Below are 19,655 nucleotides of genomic sequence, written 5' to 3'. Positions count from 1 at the left end.
CTGAGTAACCACAGATCAATGTACTTTGAAGGATCGAAAAGTCTCAGAGGTGGTCCGACAAGTTTGATGAACAAAAGAGCTGAAATTGTCTTAGTCTTTAACAAAGCTCTTGTTGGGGTGGAAATTAGATTCATCTGTGAAAACCCATGTTCACATTTACTTGAAGAAATAGGAATGGTATTCAGAGTCCGTATCAAATGCAACAGTTTTTCTGGATATGTCTTTTTGAGAATGTATTCACGGAATCCACGAATCATTTCTCTTTCATTTAGTTGCAGTCTGATTGATAAGTTTCTAATTTCCACTTCTCCAAATGTCAGTTGAGTATTAACATCTTCAGGCCAATGTTTTTGATCAAGTACACGAGACCAATATGCCAACTCATAGTCTTTGCTATCAAGTAATCTTTTTTTCAATTGACTCTTTCAATTTTGTATAAAATATACTTGGGTCAATGGGAGGATCCTTTTTTGTATCTCTTTTGTGAAGTAAAACTCCACGAAAGCGAAGATCACTTACAGCAGCAACAGCACATTTATAATAGAGCCCAAAGTTCTGTCTTCTTTCTTCAAAAACTTGTACCAGTATTTTTATTTTCTTATTTGCCTTATACAAGTCGATGTTGCGGTCCTGTAGATCCAGACTTAAATCTGACAATTCTTGGAAAGCGTCACACATCAATCCTAGGTTCAATAAAAATTCTGTAGATGTTATTTTTCTTTTCAAGCCATCATAAGTGCATTTATCATTTTTACCTCTTGTAGGATCATGCATTGCTTGTTCAAAATGATACACAAGAGATTCAAAATTATGCCATACAGCCAAAACTGTATGCAAACTAGATGACACCCATCAGGTACTTAAAATTCTTCCAATTTTCAGCTGCTCAGTCCCCAGTAATTCTGCACATGAATGCAACTCTTTGCTATTCTTTGGTGAAGCATGGTATATAACATACAGTTTATCAATAAATGATTGGAATCTATTTATTCCTGAAGTTTCCTTGGCAGCATCACCTACTGATAATTCTAGTCTGTGATTAGCACAATGCAAAACTATAATAGAAGGAAAACGTTCTGACAGCAATTTTTTCACTCCACTTTTACATCCCATCATCACAGTGGCACCATCGCATGCCAGAGAAATCAAATATTTTTTCAAATAATCTTCTGTCATCCCATAAGAGTAAAGACATTGGAGTAAGGAATCAAATATTCCTTCTGCTGTTACTTTTTCAGTTTCTACCAAGTCCAAAAACAAATTTACTGGTGAATTCATTCCCATACCTTCGATACAGCATCAAACAAATACTATGAGGGTATTTTTTTTGCTTATTGTGGTTGATTCATCAATTATCAATGAAATTTTATTATTGGATCAAACAATTTCTTTAACCACAGTTTTCCTCATTTCTTCACTTACAGTATATGATTAACAATATATAATCTTAAAGGGCTTGCCATTGTGATAGAAGATTGCTACCACTGCTCCAGGGTTTGGCTAACTTAAATATGCATAGCATAATTAGATTTATTATTGCTGCTATAGCTATGGATTATGGATTCACATTTCCCATGGATGGTCTTCTATCCATGGGAGGGAAGCTTGGTAGATTCTAAATTTCATAATTTTAGTTATTCCTTTGTGGCAGGATATATATGAGAACAAGCTGCAAAAGTCTTTAAAAACATGTTTCTCACATATTTATATTTTTGAATTATAAATATTAAATCTTTTTTCTTTCCAATGATCCAAACTAATGCTTTAGAAATATAATTTCCAGTTTTAGCTACAGTAAGCAAGCAAATTACACTAAAGCTAAATTTAACGTTACTTGTTAAAGATATTTACTATATTTCAGAATTAGTATTCTTTCAGTCACAATTTTATTCCTATTCAATTTGGCTGATTTTAAAATGTGATGTAAAATCATAAGCACATAAAAAGAAAACAGAAGAAACAGCTGCAAATTAACTCAACAGTTCTATGCTTAGCAACATTTCCATTTAATCAAAGTCCTTGCTCTTTCCAGATCTATTTTAGGGTTTACTTTCCATATACACAAACAATGGGAAATGAGTTTCTGGGCTGGTTCAAATTTTTTACACATTCCAAAAATTTCAGGTAATGTATCTGTTCCATATAAATATAAAAACATGATTGTACAATGGCCAATTATCTCAGTGTGCAGAAACGTGGATAACTACAAACAGAAGTTGCAAGCCCTCTCCTTGACTTCAGAGTCATCCTGGTGAGATCAGCATATAAATTTAATAAATAACATCTTATTTTTCAAATGCCCCTATCAGGAATTGAAGTTGAATGAAGTTTCAGAAAAGCAAATGTTCTGTGCTGGTGGTACTAAATAACTTCCTGCTTTTTCTAATCATCATTTCTTCTCTACAGCAATTTGAAAAGTGAAACAAAGTGAAACAAACTACTACTCCCTCCATGCAGGAAAAATTTCCTTGAGTCATACTTGGATATCCTATTTGCAAATAATATCTTACTTACCTAGTTGAGATGGTGTAGTTGGGAAGCAGTGAGGAGGGCTGCCTTCGCTGCAACTTGCCTCTGCAACATTTGCCTGCTGGGTCTTTTGGCAAGCTCAGCAGCAATTCCTATTGGCTTCCAAAAGCCAACAGCATAGCTGACTCAGGAATTCTGGGAGTTGAAGTCCATGAGTCATAAAAGAGCAAAGCCTGCAATAGGCTTAAGCCAATAGCAGCACAGCTTGTGCAAAAGCTTTTTTTTTTCTTTTCAAAAAAGGTGCCGGAACGCTGTTCTGAGCATTCTATGAGAAAAAAAGCCCTCTATCTATCTATCTATCTATCTATCTATCTATCTATCTATCTATCTATCTATCTATCTATCTATCTATCCATCCATCTATCCATCCAACCGCATGTCTGTCTGGTTGGCTTTTATAACACAAACCTATTTTGGGAAAAAAGTATGGACTTTAATGGTAACTGACATTTTAAAAGTGAATATGTACTTTTCAGTAGAATTTATCTAGATGTATTTTCCCCTTTTGTTTGATTTAATTTTGAAAATTTCAGTGCCTGCTTACTTTATAAATGCAGGCAGGCAGGCAGGCAGGAAGGAAGAAGGAGGAGTGAAGGAGGATGGATAGATGGAAAGAAGGAAGGAAGGAAGGAAGGAAGGAAGGAAGGAAGGAAGGAAGGAAGGAAGGAAGGAAGGAAGGAAAACAAATAACAAATACAATTTAATGGGTGATGTAATTCTGAAAGGCAATTCATTACTGATCTCAGTGTTTTTACAATTAAATACTGTTCTGAAACTATCCATAAACCTCTTATCCCACAGTTAATGTATATAACTGGAAGAATAGTTTTTCAGACTTGGAGATAGGGAGAAGTTCATAAATTTCTTATGGGCAGTAGAATCTGCTGTAGTCAGAAACAGAAACACATTCAAAAGGTATTTCCACATCATTTTTTGCATCAATTTATTACCAGTTCAAGGCGCATCTGATACTATATCATGATGTTATCCTTTTGAAGAGTAATTTATGATTCTTGTCTAGTTTGCTGGAAATCGTAGCAAAGGTGATATTTTTCTTAGCTATCCTATCACAGACCTTTTGGATGGTCGGTTTTTCCTGGCAGAATTCTTTCCTTGGAGAAAAAAGAAAAGGCGTGGGGACATGCAGAAAAAAAATATTTTCCTATCAAATGCTCAATACAACTATATTTTTCAGTCTTCTAATGACTTGGTAAGGTTGATGCAAAGGAAGTAAAATACCTGTGATGCCTGGATTACAATTAATTAATGTTTAGGACCATCCTGTCTGTAGCTTAATACTGCTGGAAGACAAATCTTATACAGAATCAGAAATACATCCTACCAATGGCATCTTTACAAGACCAATTTAACAGTTTACTGTTTTCAATTTCATACCCCATCAAGCAAATAAATGTTCACATTGAAATACAAACAAAAGCCTTAAGAAAGAAATGTTGATTCATCTAAGCAGGGTTCTCTTTTTTCCTCCTCCTTTTCTCACCTCCTACCCAAGAGATCAGGTTGTATATTTTGGCAGAAAATGGAAAAGGATATTTAAGGAAGGTTAGGTAAAGGTAAAGGTTCCCCTGCACATGCATGCTAGTCGTTTCCGACTCTAGGGGCCGGTGCTCATCTCCGTTTCAAAGCCGAAGAGACAGCGCTTGTCCGAGGACGTCTCCGTGGTCATGTGGCCGACATGACTAGACGCCAAAGGCGCACGGAACGCTGTTACCTTCCCACCGGAGTGGTCCCTATTTTTCTACTTGCATTTTTACGTGCTTTCGAACTGCTAGGTTGGCAGAAGCTGGGACGAGTAACAGGCGCTCACTCTGCTACACGGCACTCGGGATTCAACCCGCCAAACTGCCAATCTTCTGATCAACAAGCTCAGCGTCCTAACCCACTGAGCCACGGCATCCCTTAGGAAGGAAGGTTACATTTTCTAAAATTGCCAATAACATCAGCAACAATTATTAGAATAGGAATTTTTTAATTCATTAATATGTAATTAATTAAATATTACTGAATTAAATAGCTCTCTTGTTTTATGGCTTTCATTGACATTTCTATTTTTACATTAAAGCTTTGACATTATAATATACTTTAACAAAAATATATGATAGTATGCATTTTATTCATACACACACTAATGAAGACAGAAGAAAGCAGTTTTATATTTCTTTATATATTCTAAAATACGTAGCATTATGTATTTGATTCTAGCCCAAATGCCATTATAGGAAGGCCAGTAGAAATTACCTTGTTTAAAACTCAAAGCACTGAAAGGATTATTGTTGCCATGTCCTGAACAAAAGGAAAACTCTTTGAAATTAAATCAGTGGCACAACTTCCCTGTGGAGCCAAGTTGGTCCTCTTGTTCAATTTTTGCCCTGTTGGAACAATCTAATTTTTTAAAGTAGTTTTTCAGATGTTGCAGTGTGTGTCAACTCTGGTTTATGGATGGAAGAAGACACTGTGTAGGCTAGAATATAGCTACTATATACAATTTTTGACAAAGACTATTGCTATTTATAACAGCTTTAGCCCCTTAATGCTGGTGTATAAATATCAAACCACTTGGAAGAAAATTAGATCTAACACATTAACTTTATAATGTTCTACTCCACTATATTTCTCTAAGTTGGAAGAAATAAGAACTCTTTTTAAAAGACATATAAGGAACAAGGAGCATAAATCTGACCTAGGCAGAATACCAAACCTTTAATGAAAGTGAAAGGTACTTAGTAGTTTATCCACAGCACATCTTATACAACTAGAAGTCTCTAATCATAGAAAGACATTTACCATGAAATTTCCTGAAATTTTCTGAAATGTTCTTTCTTCATCCCTACTAGATAAAAGGTACAAGAAAAATGCCAATGTCTTTGTGACGGTAGACAGATTTAAATTATTGAACACATCCTTCGTTACTGCCTGTGTTACAGTTATATTCAGACTACTCTTATTTTCCCACTACATTCTTTGTTCTGTACTCATTCCTTTCTGATAAAGACTCTTCATAACTTTTAATGCTCTATCTAGCAGCCTACAACATTTGGCAGGATTTGACTGAAAAAGAGGGACCGGTCATCAGAATGGTCATATCCTGTATTTTGTTCTTCCCAATTTTTAGTTTTTGAGTGCTAGATTTTTGTAATGTTACAGATTTTTTTCTAAGTTGTATTGCAGCATTTAGATTTTTACAGGTTTTGGATTTAGCAGTAATTTTACAGTTATGTACTTCATATTAGTACTTTATAATTCTATATTTATCTTGCAGGTATTGGCCATTCAGAAGTTATAGTTGTAAATCTTATGACTAATTTTGTTGTTTTATGTTTTTTTACTGTTGGTTAAAGAACAAAATAAATGAGTAACTGATTGGACATAATGGAATATGTCCAGGAATTATCACTGAACCTTGGGCTAAGTGCTTTATATGCAAGCAATGCCTTCCATAAATGTTAAACTTTGGTTTCCATTCAGCTTCCACAATCTCTCAGTTTTCATAGCAAGTGTTGTGATTCAGGGTCAGCCTGTGGGTTCGGCAGTTGGGTCGGACGATTCAGAGGAGGAGGGGGTTGTTGAAGAGCTTGCTGAGGGGGTTGAAGATCTTGCTGATGAGAGCCCTCAGCCAGGCCCCTCCCACCTGGTCATGACGGAGACCCAGCTGTGTGAGCCTGACAGCGTGGATGAAGATGACCCACAGCTTGCCCTGTTCAAGGACGCCCGACGCAGGAGGCAGTCAATCAGGAGTAAACAGAGGAAGGCAATGGGGTACCTCGGAAGGAGGCAGAGAGAAGCCACGCCCTGAACTGTATAAAAGGGGAATGCATAGGAGGGCTGGTTTGCTGAAGGCAACTGCTTGATTAGTTCCTGTTTCATAGCTCCTGTTTCATGGTTGGTGTCTTGTTTGCTCTGTTTTATGTTAATAAATTTGGCAGGCTTAATTCCAGCCTCTTGCCGTTTGTAAAGGGTTGTCCCTGCCTTTTCTGCAGGGCCGGTAGCAGGCTGGTACAGAACAGCAAGAATGCAAATATCCCAAGTCAAGGTCTCTTTGTCTAGGCCAGGGGTAGGCAACCTCGGCTCTTTTATGACTCATGGACTTCAAGTCCCAGAATTCCTGAGCCAGCCAAGCCAGCTGGCTCAGGAATTCTGGGAGTTGAAGTCCATGAGTCATAAAAGAGCCGAGGTTGCCTACCCCTGGTCTAGGCAAATGCCTTTGCCAAAGAGAACTACATGGTTAGGATAACTTGTCAGCCCAATGTTATTCCAATAAATGTAATGGGACACAAATGATTGTTCAACTGATTTATATTAACCACTTAAGGCATATATGCAGATATGAATGGGGAGGTGGAACTCAAAACACAAAAACTGAGACCAGTAAAATCACATAGTCGATGATCATTTAAAGAACCATTTTTATGCTGTACAGCTTTTGGCAAGACTAAGACTAGGACTGGAAGGGCAGATTTGTCTAAAGCATCAATAGCTATGCAACCCTTCCAAAAAAATAAGATGAATCAATGTATTTAAGTACCGTATATACTTGAGTATAAGCCGACTCGAGTATAAGCCGAGACCCCCAATTTCACCCCCAAAAACTGGAAAAAGTTGTTGACTCGAGTATAAGCCGATCCGCCGTTCTGCAAGCCTCTGACGCCAGCAGAGGCTCGATCCGCCATTTTGCAAGCCTGAATACACAGGAATACCCTGTGTGGCCGCGGCTCTTGGGGAAGCCCTGGCTGTCCGCTTCCTCGCTCCACGCTGCCATTCGGGGCCCGCGCGTTCCCCGGGCAAATCGCGGCGCCCAGCAGGCGAGGAAACACGCCCGCTCCAGTCGCCCCCCCTTCCCTCAGGAGACGCGAAGCAAGTGACCGCCCGGAGCTTACCGAGGACTTGCTTCGGTGCTTCCAGGATCGCGCGCACCTCTCCCAAGCCGCCGCCATCCAGAGACCTGCCGAAGTTTGGGGAGGTTTGGGGAGGTGCGCGCGCACCTCCCGAAACCTCCCCAAACATCGGCAGGTCTCTGTTCCTCCGCGCCCTGCCTGCCTGCTTCTTTCCACAGCGGAAAGAAGCAGGCAGGCAGGGCGCGGAGGAACGGAGACCTGCTGACGTTTGGGGAGGTTTGGGCGCCTCCCCAAACCTCCCCAAACGTCGCCGGGTCTCCGTTCCTCCGCGCGCTGCCTGCCTGCTTCTTTCCACAGCGGAAAGAAGCAGGCAGGCAGGGCGCGGAGGAACGGAGACCTGCCGACGTTTGGGGAGGTTTGGGCGCCTCCCCAAACCTCCCCAAACGTCGCCGGGTCTCCGTTCCTCTGCGCCCTGCCTGCCTGCTTCTTTCCACAGCGGAAAGAAGCAGGCAGGCAGGGCGCGGAGGAACGGAGACCTGCCGACGTTTGGGGAGGTTTGGGCGCCTCCCCAAACCTCCCCAAACGTCGCCGGGTCTCCGTTCCTCCGCGCCCTGCCTGCCTGCTTCTTTCCGCTGTGGAAAGAAGCAGGCAGGCAGGGCGCAGAGGAACGGAGACCCAGCGACGTTTGGGGAGGTTTGGGCGCCTCCCCAAACGTCGGCAGGTCTCCGTTCCTCCGCGCCCTGCCTGCCTGCTTCTTTCCGCTGTGGAAAGAAGCAGGCAGGCAGGGCGCAGAGGAACGGAGACCCGGCGACGTTTGGGGAGGTTTGGGCGCCTCCCCAAACGTCGGCAGGTCTCCGTTCCTCCGCGCCCTGCCTGCCTGCTTCTTTCCGCAGCGGAAAGAAGCAGGCAGGCAGGGCGCGGAGGAACGGAGACCTGCCGATGTTTGGGGAGGTTTGGGGAGGTGCGCGCGCACCTCCCCAAACCTCCCCAAACTTCGGCAGGTCTCCGGACGGCGGTGGCTTGGGAGAGGTGCGCGCGATCCCGGAAGCACCAAAGCCTCGGCCGCGCACAAGTCCTCGGTAAGTTTTTTTGTTGACTGGAGTATAAGCCGAAGTGGAATTTTTCAGCCCAAAAAGTGGGCTGAAAAATTCGGCTTATACTCAAGTATATACGGTAAGTTCTTCTGTGTTTCAATACTTTGGAATAAGAGCTTTCCAAATGGGAAAAAGTTCAACTCCCCTAAATTTAACATACAGTATGGGAGAGAATCACACTAAGAAAGGATAAATTGGAACTAACTTAATTGAGAAATCATTTGCAGTTTACTTTCTTCATTTTAACCCTAAGCCATCATATTCAATAAATTGCAATAATTTTCTTCAGAACTTACATTCCACTAAAACTGATTCATCAGCAAGCTTAACAATACGATTATAATACTCTGGAACAAAACTATCAAGAAAAACATAGACCAGGTTCTTCCATAATAGAACAACCTGAAATCTGAAACCATTCCCAGCAGGAAAAAGGAGACTGGAAGGAACAAGACTTGAATGTACTTTTAAAAAGAAAAAAAAAGAAAAGAAAAAGAAATGTAAACTTTTAAAAAACTTCTTGCAATATGAATATTTTTTTCAGACCTTGATTTTCATATATGTCACACCATGGAAAATTCTGGCTTGCATAGTTTTACACCAGCCAAAGATAAATTAAAACGAGCAGGGCAATGCAAAGAATGCCAGCTCTTTTCCAAAAGTGCATCCTAGATTTGACTGCTGACATCCGGAACTGTATTATTGTTACTTGGCTGTCCTTGGGATAAATCTAGCATGTCCTACCCCCTGCTATTTTAAGCACAATCAAACCTTTGTGGTTGCGTCAATTGGCATTCAATGTAAGCTAAGTGAAATCTGAAATCTGGGGGACACAGTCACTTCTGGAAGTGGGAAAGGTTTTTGCTGTTGTTAGGCTATTGCAGTAGTTGGTTTTCATCACACAGGGAAGAACATAAACATTTGAATGATCCAACCTAGTGCAAGTGAAGCCAAAAGATGACTTCCTCCTTCCCTCCCTCTCAAGGAGGCATTACTGCTCTTACTTTCTCCACAACAATCACCATGTGAATCAGGTTTGGTTGACAGAGAGTGACTGGCCCAGAGTCACCCACTGAGTTTTTCAGAGAAGGGTACACTTGTTTAGTGAAATGCTATTTTTGACAAATGCTACTGAATAAATATAATTTCCCTGATTATAACATCTATCATACTCTGCTTAGCATCGCCATTTTATGGCAAATAAAGTTGGCCAGCTTTCAATAAACAGGTAGAAAATAGAAACATATTTCCTGTGAGTTATGTGATTTTTGATCTTAAGCAGATCAATCTTATGTCTTACAATTTAGTTTCCCATTGCTTGCTGTTTAGAAACAGAAGGTTAAATAGCAAATACCAGACAAAAGGTTCATCATCTTGTCTTCTGCTCTTTGATTGCAACAATCTCTGGAAATGAGCAGTCATCACCATATATGTAAGCATTTATTTAGAGATGGAGACTTCTTTGGAACCAGTAAGCACCCCATCTAGGGAAAGAAAGTATTACTCTGAGTTCTACATTCAAACAACTTTAAGGAGTGATACTGGTGAAAATAAAATACATAAAGTAGAGGCTATGGCCAGGAAGGTTTGTACAATTATATATGGATCAATTGCAGCCTGGGATCAGGAGGCCTCATCATTTTCCAGCTGGATTACTGCAAGGTGCTGCAGATGGGATTGCCTTTGAAAACCACCAGGAAGCTTCTGCTGACACAACATACAATGGGCTGGATATTTATAGATGCATTGAGGTTTGCTACATAACATCACTACTACAGGTGTGATATCAGCTTACAGTTAGCTTCCAGGTAGATTTCAAGGCATTGGTTGTCACCATCAAAACATCACCTTGCTCAAGAACTGAATATTCATTCACCCTGTCTGAATAAAGTCTGTCTGTCCAATATGGGGAGAAAGCACTTCATAAATGAGGGAATTCCATCTTCAACAACTCTACAGCTTTTCAGAGAAGATTTTCCCCTCTCTAATCATTTTTTATTTCTAATTTTCTTATATTAATAGTGTAAGTTGCTAAAAGCAGCACATGAGTTGTAGGAATAAACAAGCAAACTAAGAAAGGTACATTCTATCTTGCCATTTTTCACTTGGAAATAACAGTTCCCACACTAAAGAAACTAATCAAATCACCTTTTAAAGGTACTTTGTTCCGCATAAGGGTTTTATCCAAATTTATCATTCTATATTTTGAAAGTCAGTCCTTAAAACAATTATTATGTCATCAAACGTTTCCTATTATAACCAGGCAAAATTGATATATGTAGGATATTCAATCTTATAGGGAATACAATGTACTCACAAATCCAGCAATTTATGTTTGGAGGCATAGCTGAATGTATCATTTGGTGTTATTAATTCAATGGATTCAGTTAACAACAGCATTACCCTCTATGATTTCCATTCAATCCAGCTGAGTTTATGAAAGAGATACTCTCTATTTAAGAATTGGATGAGACATTTCTGATAAGGTACCCTCTTTCCCCCCCCCCAGCTGTGACATTCTGATGTAGTCAGACTTTAATATATCATAGCAGTAAGGCTTGCAGAATTGTAAGGTTTCCACCCCATGTCAAGATATTCCTGTGGAATAGGAGGCAGTTTTCACAATGCATGCATTTGCTGGTGTAAACAACACACACATGCAAACTTCTTCAACCATCTTGTCTTTGGGGATTTGTCTGCCTAAGTGTGCTAATATATTACATCATGCAGACAAGTCAGCAATCACCATGCAAAAGGCAGCACCCAGGAACATCTTGTGAATTTGCTATGTTCTTAGGTCTTAGGGAGTTCCTAGAACATTATTTTTAAAAACTCCATTAACTGCATTGTAACCTTACCTCACTGTTCCAAACAATGAGTAGCTAATTACTTGAATTAATGTGTAAGATAAGAATGCCATTCTGTGAAAGGCAGCATCAAATATGCTTGTCTATTTGCTGTAAATGTCACATGACTTAAAGAACCATTTATAATATGCCAAGCTACTTGACACATCTTGGTTTTAGGGTCATTCATTAAAGCAGCAAAAAGTAATAAATACAATTTAGAAAGTTTTGTGGTGGATCCGTTAGATCTTTCAGTTTTCAGTGAGAAACTTATGTTAATATTCAGCTCATGATATAAAACAAATATCCTGGATATTAGGCTTGGAAAATCTAGGTAATGAAATGTACCACACAATTTAAAACATAAGTTATTATCCAAAGCTGCAAAACCAATGCAGCCTTTTAATCCTAGCTTATGGCAGAAAATATCATTTTCTTCTGGCAAATCTGATGAACAGCATAGTCATTGCTTTGGTTGTTGGAGGTCAAAAATAGATTGTTATAGCTCAGAGTCCTAGGTATTACAGTAACTGAGTTATGAAGAACTGTCTACACTTAAAGCTACTTTTAGCAATTACTTGTCTCCCTCCACCCCAGAATATGCAGCAAAACAGTACTAATGCCTTATTATATTAGCAAATAATCCCAGCTATGACTTAAAAAGAATCCTTATACATAATTCACCAAGGCATTAAAACATTGCTAAGATAAGATAGCTCAGATACTGGTTTTATTTTTTCATAATTGTGCCAGCTAAAAATAATGCTGAATCATTAGTTACACAATACTTCGCTTAGAAACCATGGATGGTAAATAATATTTTAATAATTGACTTACCAGACCATAGTTACAACAGCTTTTAAAACAAAATCAATTATCAACTGGCATTCTGTTGCATTCTTACTATATAATCTGTGGACTTCACGTGAAACTTATGTGTAATTTCCAATATTGAGGAATACATTTATTATTGCACTTTAATTATTAAGAATAAATGTAATAATTGAGGGAATAGATGTTCCTCTACAGAAGGTAAGATAGAGATGATTTTCATTGTGGGGACATTCAATGACTAGAGTACTACAATATACATATTAGGATGTAAGGAATACAATTGGAAAGGCATGAAGCAGTGGTTCCAAGACTTCAGAAGCTAGAGATGGATTAGTATCTTTCAAGGCCATAAAGCACACATTTGTTGATTTGGAAAGGCAAGAGGAAAAAGGCAGAAGTTAAATTCTAGGAAATAAACCCATACAAGGAGTTTGATTTTTGTGTATGTGTAGACAAATCCTAGGTGAGTATGTGGCTTAATCTGCAATAAAGGATTTAATTGAGCTGGATCAAATCTCAGAGCCTTCTGCTAGGTAAGCTAATCCTGACCATGTAAAATGTCTAGAGAGCTGAGGTTTACAGCTTGATAGACCATAAGCTTGTGAATGTTTTTATCAGGAATCCAATGAAGGTGTTACTCTCAAGAAAAAAAGGCCAAAAGAAAAGATACTTCAGGATGTCTCTTTCATCTTTCCCACATTTTCTGTTCTCTACTATACCGATAATAAACTTTCCCTATTTCCAAATACTTTCTGTATGAAAGCATTTGGGAAGGAAATACAAATATGCATACGCAGACCCAAAAGAAAAAAATCAGTATATATTTAAGGATCTGATTGCTACCAGGCAGTTCTACTATTCATTTCCATATGCATCATCCTTACATTTTTGTTCTACACTTTGTCTTAGCAGGGATCCCCTGGATACCTGACAAATCCATTAGCAAGGCTTTACTTGATCTTGGATTAAGCTAGAATTTATATTTAGAAGTCACAATAAAGAAGAAAGTTCATCTAGGAATGCATGGTTTATCCATCCCCTATTGAAAAAACAGATAACGTAAGTAAGTGTGCATGCTCACCACTTGCTTCAACAGTGGTAATTTCTTTACAATATGAATTTAAATGTTAAAACTAATTTTGTCAATAGCAAACAATTCAAAAATATGTGAGATGTGTGCAATGTTAATATATAGTAAATTCTGTTTTTCATGTATTCATTGGGAAGCAGAGTGTGCCTCTTATTAAGGAAGCGGTTAAATTGGAGAATAGGGGATCCCATTTACAAATAATGAAAAATGATACAAATAAAAATTTGCTTCATTTGAGAAATGAAAATACAAATAACATAAATCACAGTGAACATTTGGACAGTACCTGTGAGGTTTTTGTATCAAGGTCTGATAAAATGAGGTTTCACTGTACCATTTTAGGACCAGTTGATCATATGGAAATGATGAAGTGGTGGCCTTCCAGATGACCTGATCTCGTAGCAGCACACGGCCAATGGTGAGACATGCTGGGAATTATCATCTAGCATTAGGTTTTACAAGTCCTTTTGATGTATTGATTATATGTCATCAAGTCCTAGCATACATCAATTTCCTTCACATGGCAATGCCATCACTAAAAGCTTAAACCTCAGCATTAGATTTCATCATGTTGAAAGCAAACTCAATCTTTATAACTTCACCTATAGCTTTTTAGCCCATGCAAGCTACAACCAAGAATCAGTTTGGTGTAGTGGTTATGGCACTGGATTAGAATCTAGGAGATTGTAATTGTAGTCCTGCTTTAGGCATGAAAACTGGCTGGGTGACTTTGGTCAGTCTATCTTGCTCAGTGCGCTTCCCCTGAGTTGTACAAAATAAAGCCAGGAGACAAATCTAGTAATAAATACAATGAAAATACTAAGGCAGTGTTATAATCTGGAATATTTTATAATTCTTTCCAAACATGGTCACAATTCAGAGATATAGTACAAATCATCGTGGAATACCACAGTTCATACTTATATTCAGAATTATAATAATTACTTCTAAATATATGCTGTATGCTTCAGAAGCATGAATGATCCAATAGCACTTTGAAGGGGAAGAAGTTTCCAAACAATTTCTGAATATTTCATTAAATGTTATGCAACACAAGAGGGCAAAGGTTGGAAAATTATTTGATTGGGGAGTTTGTTTTGTATTTTAGAAATCAAAAGCTAGGGTCATTGCTGTGATTGTAAAATTTAAAATCACCAACTACATACAGTTCTGTGTCTTTTTATTTGTTAAACTGGGGACATATTAGAACAACGAACTCACAGGTCTAAAATAATAAATCATTAATCACAGCTATAGAATAATAAATCAATAAGAAATCACTTCCCTGCTTACTCTGAAATGCAGATGAATATATTCATGCCAGGTCTTAAGGACTGCACTGTGTTTTTCACTTTAGCTGCAGATTGGCTAATACGCATTAAGGTTTCTGATGCTTTATAATTGTATCTATTAGTCAGCATCTTGCTACTTCTTTCAAACCATTTGTTCAAACTGAAACATTAAATTGGTACCTTAATCATTCCTTTTACATAGGAAACCCTGGAAATGACGGCTCTCTGAAGAAGCAGTATTTCTCTCAACACCCTGTGTGTAGTATCTTTCCAAGGATTTTTTTTAAAAGAAGCCAAAACCAATAAAATTGACACAGGCTTGAAATGTGGATATACAGTACCCCCTAAGTGACAAAGCCCTTGCATTTTTCCAACTAGAGTAAGAATAGTAGTATTAGATGATGTAAAAATAATGCCACTTCATTTCCCAGGCAAGGCTGTTGTCATGCAAAAGCCCTTCCTTTCCTTATGCAATAAAAGCAAACCAGCAGTATGTTGCAAACCTGACATCAATGGATTTTGGATCACTGAGCTACCCGTGTGGCAGAGAATTTTGATCTTGCCTTGTTCTGTAGAGATTTCATGCATCAGCTCAATGACATGGCCCATCTCCCACAGACTAGTCTCTGGGACCTTGAGTGCATAGCTAATTAATAACAAATTATAGAGGGATTCTATTAAGCAGTGGCAGCACTTCCAGTTCTGTTTGAACAGTCAGAACCAATGTCGGTAGAATCATATACAACAAAGATAAAAGCTGGCACCTGTTGCTTTCAGACCATAAACTGGATTGCTGTACCATAAAGACAAGTCACTCAGCTTTGACCTCACAGACATAAATACCTTACCTCTGTGGTGCAAAAAGGTACCCCTCAATACACATGTAACCTCCATTCACTGCCAAACCTATGAGATGCATCCCAAACACACATGTGAACTATTTAAAGTGCTCTTAAAGAAAAAAAAATCACAGCAAGTTGAATTGATCTTAAGTGGCAGAAGAGGGAAGAACCAGTCACCTTCAAGCCAATTTTTGACTCCTGGTGACCACCTGGACAAGTCCCTGAGGTTTTATTGATATGATGTTCAGAAATGGTTTGCCATTGCTTCCCTCATAGGGCTGAGAGAGAGTAACTGGCCCAATATTACCCAACCAGGTCTCCTGGTTTCTACCTTGGTGCTCTATATACGTACATACTTACGTACGTACAGACAGACATATACTACCTTTGTTATTCTCTTTAGGATGGTAATCTAGTTCTGAGTGGGCCTAAGAATCTAGGGTAGCCTGCTAGGCTAGCTGTACATCTCCAAATTTTCCTCACAATAAAATTTCAGCTAATCAATTTTTAATCTATGAATGACTAAAGATATACCATTCTATTAACAGTGTATCCTTTGACCTAGAAGAGGATTACATTTGTCATTACTGAAGGTTGTGTCAAAATATTCAAGACAGTGGCTACAATAGTGTGATAGAAATGTGGCATGTTTGTGTGTGTGTTGTACATGCATCACACATAAGAAACAGATAGCGCTTCAATCCTACAACTGTAGCCACCATTTTGACTTTTTTTAACCACATCTTGCAGATACCCCTGAAATTTCTTGATTCTCCATCCACTGGTAAACTCCTACGTGCTTGTCAGAGCCCTCAGATCAAAATGAAAGTTTTATAAATGGCTTTTACAAAAATCCTCATTGGAAATTAAGCCAGTATACTTACATTTGTGTGTGGATGGGTGGGTACAATACAATTAAAAGACACAAAAAGAATCCTGCTATCCAGAGGATTGGATGCTGTAGTTTAGGTTCCTTTCTCTTTGTTTAGCAGCTAAAGAAGACTGCTTTATATTTTCTCATGACAACCTATGACATTACCCTTTATCTGAAATGCTTACAACTATAATGGACATACATTTCTATTTACAAAAAAGAGCACATTTTGTTGTATTTCAGACAGGATAAAATGTCCAAAACTTCCCTGTTTAAAAAAGATTTCAACACTATTCATTTTCACAGAAAACAACAACATGTATGTATGTCTTTCCCACAGACTAAATAAATGCAAAGGATCTACTAGTTTGTCAGTTTGGTAACAGATCCTTTAACATCAGCCTAAGCATGTGATAGAAAAAGGTGTAAAAATGTGCAGAATGCATATGTATTATAAAAAGGTTTCTCAGATTCAACAGCCTATCCTTACCAATTCCACCTCTATAGAGTTCAATCAAAATAAATACTGTATTAATCAAAGTCACAAAGCTATAACAAACACAGCCAGTGTATCATGAACAATTGATCTAAGTGGGGAGGCATTTTGTATTACCAGTAATAAGATACAATGAAATATAATTTTATATATGTAATATTTAATAATATTTGAAGTAATAATAATCCAGAATGCTAAAAATGTTGCCCATCACTGATGAGGACAAATTTCTATAAAAAACCCTATCAACCTTAACTCTACCCACTCATGGAAAGACTAAAACTAAGCAGAAACCAATGAGAAAGCAAAAGCTTTCCATAATATTCCAAACTGGAATCCTGATAGTCCTTTCCCAAGCAAACCAGACTCTGTACTGGAATGGTGAAATTAATTTCCAGTTCCTTGGTTTACAGGGAAATCAGTCTCCAGGGTTAATATTTTGATTCAATAGGAAGCTATTGTTTTCATTTCCATTTTCTGGTGAATTTAATTGTTCTTGCAAATAAGAGCAATCTGACAACCTTTAGTAATATTAGTCCTCAATACTAGCAATAAGTGGGATGCTTAGCAATTCTGGATTATCATGATAGTAAGCAGTTATTCAATACTTTTATTGTACAAGGATTCATGAAAACCAAATGCTAACCAAATTATCTTGAAAGTTTTGTTGTATTCAAAAAGAATATACTTAAGAATAAAATTGTGCATTAGAAAAGTAAATATTTCTGACTTAATAATGCATCAAGACCCCTTTGATGTCATGAACATTCTGACTTATTACATTGCTGATCATAATTGCTCCTACTATACTGAAGGAAACATCCCAGAAATTCTAAACTGTCTCATATATACCGAAAAAATATATATGAAAACTATATAAAAAATATCTGTTGTGACAAATTTCAAAAGCCTGACTGACAGCACAGACTCCCCACATAATATCTTGAAATAAAATATATTTTCCCCACCCCAAATTAACAAACACCTATTCAGGGGATATAAATATATTCTCTGTAATCCTTATTATAATATATTCAGTAGATGAAACTGATGGCTTGTAATTGATATAAATATGCAACACAAACAAATTCTCAAGTATCTCTTCCTACCTTTGCAGCCACTGATGAATTGGGTTTTTCCAACAAGTCCCAGAGTTTTTTCCTTTTCTCTGGACAGCAAGCATTATCAAATTCTTCACCTTCTCTTTCTCTCATTGTCTCTGCCTCTCTCCTTAATTCTTCATTCATTTGCTCTTTCTTCTGATGATACCTTGCTTGGCAACAGGACTCCAAATATATTTCATCAATCCCCCAATAATCTAATTCTTGGCCAAAAGAGAGGGCACACATTTCCTCCATCATATGTAACTTTCCTGTCCTGTAGAAATTCAGGATAGAGGTGAAAGCACCTGGGTGTCTATCAAAGAAATATTCATTCTCATTAAGATTATAGTCATCACATACTTCTAGTAAAGAGTCATTGGTATTGCAGTCTCTGAGCTTTCCTAAACGTGTCCGTGGAAGTCTATCTAAAGTCCTCCATAAAACTTCATGATTAAGTCCACCTACATTGATTTTCACTCTCCTAGAACATGCTTTGCTTCTGATTATGTCCACTGGTTCTGGTGGAAGAGACTGTGTAGACACGGATGACTTTTTGTTCATACCTGGAGCCTTTTCAGCCATCCTGATAAGGAAGTAGCAGCAAAGCCAGAGTCCTAAAGAGAGTTTAAAGTTGACTGCTATCGTAAGTTAGGCCCTTCTTAGGTAGGTTGTTCCATCTCTGAAGCTGAAAAGGGGGAGGGGAGGCACATTTTAGTACAGGAAAATAGCAATTTTCGATGCAATAATAAATAATTTTTTTTTAACAAGGAGCATTCATTTCTGATAAAACTTTTACAGGATCGTGTAATATTATATTGACTACATGCATTTTTAAGAAAAAGAGAAAGCAACTTTTGCAATGCTGAAAAATAATTTGAAAAATCAGTTCCTCAAAACAGTGGGATGTTATTATGGAAGAATGATTAGATAGAAATGCAGGCACACTGCACCCCTAACAACAATTTGCTGAAGGAGGTTTAGGAGAAAAACATATCATTTTTCATCTATATTAAACAAAATTGTCCTTATTTAAACAAGGCCTTACCACTTGGCTATCCCTAGACCCTGGGTCAGAATGGATGATGGAACCCTAATGTGAAGTTCTGGTCTGGATGTGTGATTATGATATTTTAGGCTTTCTTTTTTGATGATATAGTCTGTGTTCCTACTGTGTTTTTCTTATTGTATTTTGTAAGTTGATCAGAATTGGGGCAACCTATAATTCTCATAAACAAACAAAGAAATGATGGGGGAATGTCTGGGTTTTTATGGGTTTTTATATTTGACTGTTTTAATTGGGCAATTTATTTAATCTTTTTTTAACTTTTGTATCTCTATTTACATGCCCTGTTCACCGCCCTGAGTCCTTCGGGAGAAGGGTGGTATAAAAATCCAATAAATGAAATGAAATGAAATGAACAGCATGCTTATTCTCTCCTTTCCTCTCCTCTCCTCTCCTCAACTTTATTTACCATGAAAAGTTTTTTTTTGATACTATGAGAAGAAATCATTTCCATTCCTCTAGGAATTAGTAAAGATTGTCCTCCATCAATCAATGATGAGTATAAGAAAACGGCTTTAATAACATTTATATTTCTTTTCAGACAAAAAAACTATTCATTCAATGTGGACAGATGAAGACATGATAAAACTCAGCTATCTTTTTGCTGTGAACCTTCAATTGCAAATATCGGTAGCTATTTTATTCCTGCTTAAAGTTTTTCCAATGTTGTAAAACAGGAACGTCCTTCCTGCCTGCCTGATGTGAAACATCTTGATTTTTCTAACAAAGGGGGAAAAAT

At 37.9% G+C, this 19,655-nt stretch overlaps 1 protein-coding gene across 1 annotated transcript in view; it reads right to left on the bottom strand.

The window, feature by feature from the left end:
* Positions 1 to 18,435, bottom strand: part of KCNB2 (potassium voltage-gated channel subfamily B member 2) — a gene marked incomplete at both ends in the record, with an annotated part of 179,681 nt that extends 161,246 nt beyond the window's left edge. The window contains one exon of the mRNA XM_081325287.1: positions 17,860 to 18,435. Coding sequence (XP_081181413.1) covers positions 17,860 to 18,435 — 576 coding nt within the window. The remainder of the gene's footprint in view (positions 1 to 17,859) is intronic.
* Between the last annotated feature and the right edge of the window lie 1,220 nt (positions 18,436 to 19,655).

Source organism: Vipera berus (genome assembly GCF_964194415.1).
Source record: "Vipera berus genome assembly, chromosome: 3".
Taxonomy (NCBI): Eukaryota; Metazoa; Chordata; class Lepidosauria; order Squamata; family Viperidae; genus Vipera; species Vipera berus.
The sequence above is the reverse complement of the archived record's forward strand: the minus strand, read 5'-3'. Positions and strand labels throughout refer to the sequence as shown.